We start from the raw sequence: 9,170 nt of genomic DNA, 5'->3' as shown, positions 1-9,170 counted from the left end.
CAGTGCGTTCTGTGTAATGCATAACATGGTATGGTATATACATGCGTTCAGTTTAGTTGGGTAGCGATGCAAAACGGTATGTAATGACGCTGTCGGTCTGATAGGGGCGTCAGACTGTGGACTACAGTTTTCTACAATACATATACAGTGGGGCAAAAAAGTATTTAGTCAGCCACCAATTGTGCAAGTTCTCCCACTAAAAAAGATGAGGCCTGTAATTTACATCATAGGTACACTTCAACTATGACAGACAAAATTAGGAAAACAAATCCAGAAAATCACATTGTAGTATTTTTTTATGAATTTATTTGCAAATTATGGTGGAAAATAAGTATTTGGTCAATAATAACAGTTTCTCAATACTTTGTTATATACCCTTTGTTAGCAATGACAGAGGTCAAACGTTTTCTGTAAGTCTTCACAAGGTTTTCACACACTGTTGCTGGTATTTTGGCCCATTCCTCCATGCAGATCTCCTCTAGAGCAGTGATGTTTTGGGGCTGTTGCTGGGCAACACGGACTTTCAACTCCCTCCAAAGATTTTCTATGGGGTTGAGATCTGGAGACTGGCTAGGCCACTCCAGGACCTTGAAATGCTTTTTACGAAGCCACTCCTTTGTTGCCCGGGTGGTGTGTTTGGGATCATTGTGATGCTGAAAGATCCAGCCACATTTCATCTTCAATGCCCTTGTTGATGGAAGGAGGTTTTCACTCAAAGTCTCACGATACATGGTCCCATTCATTCTTTCCTTTACACGGATCAGTCGTCCTGGTCCCTTTGCAGAAAAACAGCAGTAGGTATGGTGTTCTTTGGATGCAACTCAGCATTCTTTGTCCTCCAAACACAATGAGTTGAGTTTTTACCAAAAAGTTATATTTTGGTTTCATCTTACCATATGACATTCTCCCAATCTTCTTCTGGATCATCCAAATGCTCTCTAGCAAACTTCAGACGGGCCTGGACATGTACTGGCTTAAGCAGGGGGACACGTCTGGCACTGCAGGATTTGAGTCCCTGGCGGCGTAGTGTGTTACTGATGGTAGGCTTTGTTACTTTGGTCCCAGCTCTCTGCAGGTCATTCACTAGGTCCCCCTGTGTGGTTCTGTGATTTTTGCACACCGTTCTTGTGATCATTTTGACCCCACGGGGTGAGATCTTGTGTGGAGCCCCAGATCGAGGGAGATTATCAGTGGTCTTGTATGTCTTCCATTTCCTAATAATTGCTCCCACAGTTGATTTCTTCAAACCAAGCTGCTTACCTATTGCAGATTCAGTCTTCCCAGCCTGGTGCAGGTCTACAATTTTGTTTCTGGTGTCCTTTGACAGCTCTTTGGTCTTGGCCATAGTGGAGTTTGGAGTGTGACTGTTTGAGGTTGTGGACAGGTGTCTTTTATACTGATAACAAGTTCAAACAGGTGCCAATAATACAGGTAACGAGTGGAGGACAGAGGAGCCTCTTAAAGAAGAAGTTACAGGTCTGTGAGAGCCAGAAATCTTGCTTGTTTGTAGGTGACCAAATACTTATTTTCCAACATAATTTGCAAATTAATTAATTCAAAATCCTACATGTGATTTTCTGGATTTTTTTCCCTAATTTTGTCTGTCAAAGTTGAAGTGTACTTATGATGAAAATTACAGGCCCCTCATCATTTTAAGTGGGAGAACTTGCACAATTGGCGGCTGACTAAATACTTTTTTGCCCCACTGTATAGCTCGATGTCGTTAGTTAGCTTGTGGAGAGAGTGACATTTTAACATTGCACAAAATATGAACAGGTCATTCATAACCATTTGCATATCATTGGAAAATTATAAATATTAGTTTAGTTTGTCAACATGATTTCCATAACGAAATATTAGTTTAAGAAAGCACCTTGAAGAACTGTCCATTAAAAATCATTATCATAAATGTATCAGCTTAAAACTCATAATTTCCATGCATTTTTCATCATGAGAATGAAATAGACATCACTATCGATGGAGGCGCTGACTCCGCAGTAGTAGTTGAGAAACTCCTCCTTGGTGACCTGCAGAAGGGGAGGAAGTGACAGACAGAGCTTACTGAACCAGCCTATACCATCAGTGTCAGATAGAGACAGAAAACCCACATTGCACTGATAAGGAGGACTGGAACACCACAAAGGTGAAAGGGAAAGACAAGGTTGTGTGAAAGCTGAGGCTGTCACCCTTTTGCTACCCTCATTTGCATTCCCCCCCCGTTAGTTAAGTTTCCAGGCACTTTTCATCATGATAATAAAGTAGATACACGTTTCAATGGGGGCACTCGCACCTGCATAGGAATTCATGAACTCCTCGTGTGACCAAATGTGTTCCAGAAATAAGAAAGGATGATCAACAAGAACAAGTTTGTAGCTTTTATGATATCAACCGTTTAAGATGGTTTCATAGATAAGCAGTAAATGTCAGGAGTCTAAGAAAGGTGTCTCATAATCATCCATTCACCTCAGCTGCCAAACTAACCCTGATTCAGATGACCATTTTATCCATGCTGGATTACAGAGACATAATTTATAGATCGGCAGGTAAGGGTGCTCTCGAGCGGCGAGATGTTCTTTACCATTCGGCCATCAGATTTGCCACCAATGCTCCTTATAGGACACATCACATCACATTGCTGCACTCTATACTCCTCTGTAAACTGGTCATCTCTGTATACCCGTCACAAGACCCAGTGGTTGATGCTTATTTATAAAACCCTGTTAGGCCTCACTCCCCAAATCTGAGATATCTACTGCAGCCCTCATCCTCCACTCGTTCTGCCAGTCACATTCTGCTAAAGGTCCCCAAAGCACACACATCCCTGGATTGCTCCTCTTTTCAGTTCGTTGCAGCTAGCGACTGGAACGAGCTGCAACAAACACTCAAACCGGATAGTTTTATCTCAATCTCTTCATTGAAAGACTCAATCATGGACACATATTACTGACAGCTGTGGTTGCTTCCGTGATGTATTGTTGTCTCTACCTTCTTGCCCTTTGTGCTGCTGTCTCTGCCCAATAATATTTGTACCATGTTTTGTGCTGCTACCATGTTGTTGTCATGTGTTGCTGCCTCGCTATGTTGTTGTCTTAGGTCTCTCTTTATGTAGTGTTGTGTTGTCTCTCTTGTCGTGATGTGTGTTTTGTCCTATATTATCATTTTTAATTGCAGGCCCCGTCCCCGCAGGAGGCCTTTTGCCTTTTGGTAGGCCGTCATTGTAAATAAGAATTTGTTCTTAACCGATTTGTCTAGTTAAATAAAGGTTAGATTAGAAAATCTATAATCTCATTCATATCTGACTGAATAATGTACAGGCTGTTAGTTGAGCAGTATAGGTGTACACTACATTAGAGGTGGATAGATGGTGAGACGATTATTACCTCTACCCAACGTTGTCATCAGTATTACCTGTCCATCCTTGTCGTAAGGAGAGTCGAAGCTGTCCAGGAATTTGCGGAATACTTGCTCCTCTGTCCATTCCCCGTTTTGATATTTGGGGTGGTACTTGACATTGTAAACCCCTCTTAGATCTTCAATAGTGATCACCCCGTCATTAGTCTTATCCAGCTTCCTAAAGGCCTGCATGATCACCTCCTTCCTGGCATTGGACATTGGAGGCTGCAGGCAAAAATAATGCACAAAGTTTACAAAAAGCATACTGTAAGTGTGATCACATTTCAACAGTTATCATGTACTTCAGAGGCTCATCCCTACCACTGATACTTACCCTGAGAGTGAGGAGAAATTCATCAAAGTCGATGAATCCACTGTTGTCCCGGTCAAAACGCTGAAACATTGCCACGGCATCCTCTTTCTCGATGAGGACACCATAGTCATTAAGGCCCTTGATAAACTCCTTCATATCTAACGTACGGTTATTGTCATCATCCATTATCTTGAATGTTCTGACAGATAATTAAACAATTGAAGAAGAAAAAAAGATAAATACTAGGCTGTTGAAGAAAATCAGACAGTATTTCTTGGAGTTTACATTACTGAAACAATCCTTGCATTTTATAAACCAATCAAGAGAGGTCCTTAGACTAATTCAGACTACTTTACAGCCTTGACTAGTGACATATTTGATACAGCTGACCTGTTAATCACTACTGCAACAAACATTTGTCATTCTGCCCCTGAACAAGGCAGTTAACCCACTGTTCCTGGGCGTCAATGAAAATAAGAATTTGTTCTTAACTGACTGGCCTAGTTAAATAAAAGGTAAAATAAAATAAAACTATTAATTTGATGTTGATGACCTCCTGGGCAACAGTTGATATAGAACTATTTACTCTGCCCTTCACATAAAAGTATACTGTCCTTTCTCTCACCTGCCCAGACCCTTGATGCCAGAAGAGCCTCTTGCAAGACACTGCAACCTCAAGCTTTCCACAGGGTCTGTGCACACAGACAGCTGTTTTTTGGCGTTCACTGCCATCTCCCGATCATGTCGTGACGTCCCCGCCATGATACCTGCTGCCGGGAAATGCATTTGCATAACTGATTTCCAAGCATTCAGTTCGATTTGATACAATTTTCGATGACGCCGAGTACAGTATTTGAGAGACGATGAAAATGATAAATGAAACGTAAAGATATGCCATAGCTATGTGACAAAGGGCGTAGTGGGACGGTATTTGAGTGACGTTGGTGACAAAGATAAATGAAACATAAAGCTAGAGCTATGTGACAAAAAGGGCGTAGTGGGGAAACGAACAGGTAGGTTCAAGTTGTCACCTGGCGCTTGCGAGCTGAACGGTCAAACTAGCCTAGCAAGTCGTTTGCATTATGACCGTGTTGGCAATAAAGTCTGACTGTATACATTTAGATATTCTAGCTTCCTAATTACAAATTATTTGGAGTTTGTTTGCTACTTTATCTGTAGATGCGAGCAACTTACCGTGAAAGTTAATATTGCAACCTGCAACTGTAAACAACATCAGCAGCGGCCCCTCCCAGTCCCCACCCCTACGCGTTTCCATAGAAATGTGGGCTTGCCTTATCCTCTTCACTGCCCCCTTTGGCCCTTGAGCACAAGTCAATTTACGGAAAGTGGTGTAAAGTATCTACAAACAAATACTTTGAAGTACTACTTAAATTGTTTTTGGGGGTATCTGTACTTTACTGTTTACATTTTGTTGACATCTTTGACCTCACTAACGTTACATTCCTTAGAGAAAATATGTACTTTTTTACTCCCATACATTTTCGAAAAGGTAGACCATACTAAACTCAGCAAAAAAAAGAAACGTCCCTTTTTCAGGACCCTGTCTTTCAAAGATAATTAGTAAAAATCCACATAACTTCACAGATCTTCATTGTAAAGGGCTTAAAAACTGTTTCCCATGCTTGTTCAATGAACCATAAACAGTTCATGAACATGCACCTGTGGAACGTTCATTAAGACACAAACAGCTTACAGATGGTTGGCAATTAAGGTCACAGTTATGAAAACTTAGGACACTAAAAAGAGGCCTTTCTACTGACTCTGAGAAACACCAAAAGAAAGATGCCCAGGGTCCATGACCATCTGCGTGAACGTGCCTTGCATGCTGCAAGGAGGCATGAGGACTGCAGATGTGGCCAGGGCAATAAACTATAATGCCCATACTGTGAGATGCCTAAGACAGCACTACAGTGAGACAGGACGGACAGCTGATCGTCCTTGCAGTGGCAGACCACGTGTAACAACACCTGCACAGAATCAGTACTTCCGAACATCACACCTGTGGGACAGGTACAGGATGGCAACAACAACTGTCCGAGTTACACCAGGAACACAGAATCCCTCCATCAGTGATGTAAGGCAGGCCCTCACCAGACATCACCGGCAACAACGTCGCCTATGGGCACAAACCCACCATCGCTGGACCAGACAGGACTGGCAAAAAGTGCTCTTCACTGACGAGTCGCGGTTTTGTCTCACCAGGGGTGATGGTCAGATTTGCGTTTATCGTCGAAGGAATGAGCGTTACACCGAGGCCTGTACACTGGAGTGGGATCGATTTGGAGGTGTAGGGTCCGTCATGGACTGGGGCGGTGTGTAACAGCATCATCGGACTGAGCTTGTCATCATTGCAGGCAATCTCAACACTGTGTGTTACAGGGAAGACATCCTCCTTCCTCATGTGGTACCCTTCCTGCAGGCTCATCCTGACATGAGCCTCCAGCATGACAATGCCACCAGCCATACTGCTCATTCTGTGCGTGATTTCCTGCAAGACAGGAACGGCAGTGTTCTGCCATGGCCAGCGAAGAGCCCGGATCTCAATCCCATTGAGCACGTCTGGGACCTGTTGGATCGGAGGGTGAAGGCAAGGGCCATTCCCCCCAGAAATGTCCAGGAACTTGCAGGTGCCTTGGTGGAAGAGTGGGGTAACATCTCACAGTAAGAACTGGCAAATCTGGTGCAGTCCATGAGGAGATGCACTGCAGTACTTAATGCAGCTGGTGGCCACACCAGATACTGAATGTTACTTTTAGATTTTGACCCCCCCTTTGTTCAGGGACACATTGTTCTATTTCTGTTAGTCACATGTCTGTGGAACTTGTTCAGTTTATGTCTCAGTTGTTGAAATCTTGTTATGTTCATACAAATATTTACACACGTTTGCTGAAAATAAACAGTTGACAGTGAGAGGATGTTTATTTTTTTGCTGAGTTTAGTTACATTTCAAATGCTCAGCAAGGAGAGCAATATGGTCAAATTCACGCACCTATCAATATTTTACATTTTAGTCATTTAGCAGACACTCTTATCCAGAGTATTACAGTTAGTACATTCACATTACGATAGCTAGGTGGGACAACCACATCACAGTAAGTAGCCTACAGTACATTAATCCTCAATATTACGCAATGTCATCCCTACTGCTTCTAATCTGGCAGACTCAAAAACACTCAACTTTTACTCAAGTAGAATTTTGAAATGGGTGAGTTTCACTTTTACTTGAGTAATTTTCTATTAAAGTATCTTCACTTTTACTCAAGTATGACAATTGAGTACTTTTTCCACCACTCCTTACGAAGATCATAACCTTTTTATTATTGAAAAGAAAGGTTACTCAAGTGCACCATAGGTGCCCCTTGTCCTGTCTGTAAATTGCCAGTCCTCTCCAAAAATAAATACTATATGATAGGAATACATAATTTTAAGATGTTTTATTTCGTTCCACAACACTTTAGTCTAAATACTACATTAAAAAAAACCCACAGAGGACCAACACCTGGGTTTAATAAATTATAACATTCCAGCATCAGAGTACATGTGCAAAGAAAATGAAATATACCTGTACATAATATATTTCAAGATACAAAGCAAAAACATCTTCACCAAAATCAGTGTGAGGTTACCCATCTCACTAACACTACAGTATACTGTATAATTAATTAGGAACTTTAATTAATTTCTTACTTTTTACAGAGATTTTAAGGAGATTAAGGTAAATGGGCATCTAAACAGATGTAGTTCAATTCATTTACAATAAATAGCATGTTGTACATGTGTTGACCCTTTCTGTCTGCTATATTAAAAGAACAATATAAAACTAAAACTAAAAAGCAAACAAAATATACAACAGTGCATCATTAACAAAGACATGGAGAGAGACTTTTCTGGTTAAATCTAAAATATTATTTACAGCAGATTACATTCAATTATAATTTAACATGATTATGATAATTGTCCATCTCCTTTAAATATTAATATCATGCATTTAACCTGCATGCTATGGTGTGTGTGTTACATCTGAATTACTCAATCCAACTAGAGCTCGTACAGTAGTTCTTCCATGTTGACACATTGTGCAGTCCTTCTTTTGGGAACCTGCCTTGAAAGATGTTTGGGAATGTACAGTATTTCAGAGATGTAAATGGCCTGTTGCTTTGCTGTACCTGCCAGCAAGACCTCTTGATCAATGTAAAGGATAAATATTTAAAAAGTAAGACATTTGAAGGTCACTTGTTTTTGTTGATTGAGCCAAGTAATTAAAACCAAAAATGAAATCATAATTGGGAAAATGTGCATTTGCCATTTTCGTAATGCAGCCGAATAAACACAAATAAAACAATGATACCCCAAAAAGACTTCAGTAGATTCTTTAACACCTACAATTCTAAATAGTTTACTAAATATCCAGCGGTCAATGGTTAATGACACAATATTGCTAATATTTTTTTTAAACAGGCCTTTCAACAGAATTTAAACAAATAAATTCTCAAACACAAAAAGTTTAAGGTCATTCTGACATTAGGAATAGAAAAGAGTATACATAACAGCTGTATCAGTTGACCTCCATCAATTGCAACAACATCTCTAGCGTTATGGGCCGAATTCCAACTTGAGTTCCGATTTGCACTAATCTGACATCAATTCCCTTGCACAAATAATGTGAGTTAACAACACACATCTCAAGTTAGTATTCAGCTCTATGGGCAGTATAAACACCATGTGTGTTAGCTCAGTATGGGCTGGATCACATAGATTATACAAGAAATAGAGGACTGTCTACTGTACACTTGGTTTCTATGGTAGCAGCTTCAGAAACAGTCCCAAGCAACTGTCCATCCTTCCATAAACCAGAACCATAAATCATAGAATTCCACAAGTGACAACACAAGACTAATTCATTGATCATTTGTTCCACTATTTCTATTTTTCTGGCACAGTTAAATAAGTAGGTAGTTAGGAACTTTTAGGAGATAAATACAAACGCATTAAAAAAATATATATATACACACACACACTACCATTCAAAGGTTTGGGGTTACTTAGAATAACATCAAATTGATCAGAAATACAGTGTAGACATTGTCAATGTTGTAAATGGCTAATGTAGCTGGAAACGGCAGATTTTTTTAATGGAATATCTACATAGGCGTACAGAGGCCCATTATCAGCAGCCATCACTCCTGTGTTCCAATGGCACGTTGTGTTAGCTAATCTAAGTTTATCATTTTAAAATGGCTAATTGAACATTAGAAAACCCTTTTGCAATTATGTTAGCACAGCTGAAAAACTGTTATCCTGATTAAAGAAGCAATAAAACTGGCCTTCTTTAGACAAGTTGAGTATCTGGAGCAGCAGCATTTGAGAGTTCAATTACAGGCTCAAAATGGCCAGAAACAAAGCTCTTTCTTCTGAAACTCATCAGTCTATTCTTGTTCTGAGA

General features: G+C 40.4%; 1 protein-coding gene across 2 annotated transcripts; it reads right to left on the bottom strand.

The window, feature by feature from the left end:
• Positions 1-1,684: 1,684 nt before the first annotated feature.
• Positions 1,685-4,958, bottom strand: LOC135517783 (calcyphosin-like protein). 2 transcript variants are annotated; one of them, XM_064942382.1, is made up of 5 exons: positions 4,901-4,958; positions 4,332-4,473; positions 3,728-3,905; positions 3,409-3,618; positions 1,685-2,027 (listed from the first exon to the last, which is right to left on the bottom strand). In XM_064942382.1, exons 1-5 carry the CDS (start codon positions 4,938-4,940, stop codon positions 1,926-1,928), a joined length of 672 nt encoding a protein of 223 aa, XP_064798454.1. In that variant the 5' UTR covers positions 4,941-4,958; the 3' UTR covers positions 1,685-1,925. The 2 variants fall into 2 exon arrangements, with proteins under 2 accessions (XP_064798454.1, XP_064798453.1); XM_064942381.1 differs by having other exon boundaries at positions 4,332-4,476; positions 4,901-4,956.
• Between the last annotated feature and the right edge of the window lie 4,212 nt (positions 4,959-9,170).

This window comes from Oncorhynchus masou, chromosome 28 (assembly GCF_036934945.1).
Source record: "Oncorhynchus masou masou isolate Uvic2021 chromosome 28, UVic_Omas_1.1, whole genome shotgun sequence".
Classification (NCBI taxonomy): Eukaryota; Metazoa; Chordata; class Actinopteri; order Salmoniformes; family Salmonidae; genus Oncorhynchus; species Oncorhynchus masou.
The sequence above is the reverse complement of the archived record's forward strand: the minus strand, read 5'-3'. Positions and strand labels throughout refer to the sequence as shown.

Bases quoted from the DNA above. Each gene is read 5' to 3' on its own strand.
- LOC135517783 (XM_064942381.1), bottom strand. From the start codon at position 4,940: ATGTTGTTTACAGTTGCAGGTTGCAATATTAACTTTCACG. The intron at 4,477-4,900 runs GTAAGTTGCTCG...ATTTCCCGGCAG, and splicing joins TTGCAATATTAACTTTCACG to CAGGTATCATGGCGGGGACG. The intron at 3,906-4,331 runs GTGAGAGAAAGG...ATTATCTGTCAG, and splicing joins GGCATCAAGGGTCTGGGCAG to AACATTCAAGATAATGGATG.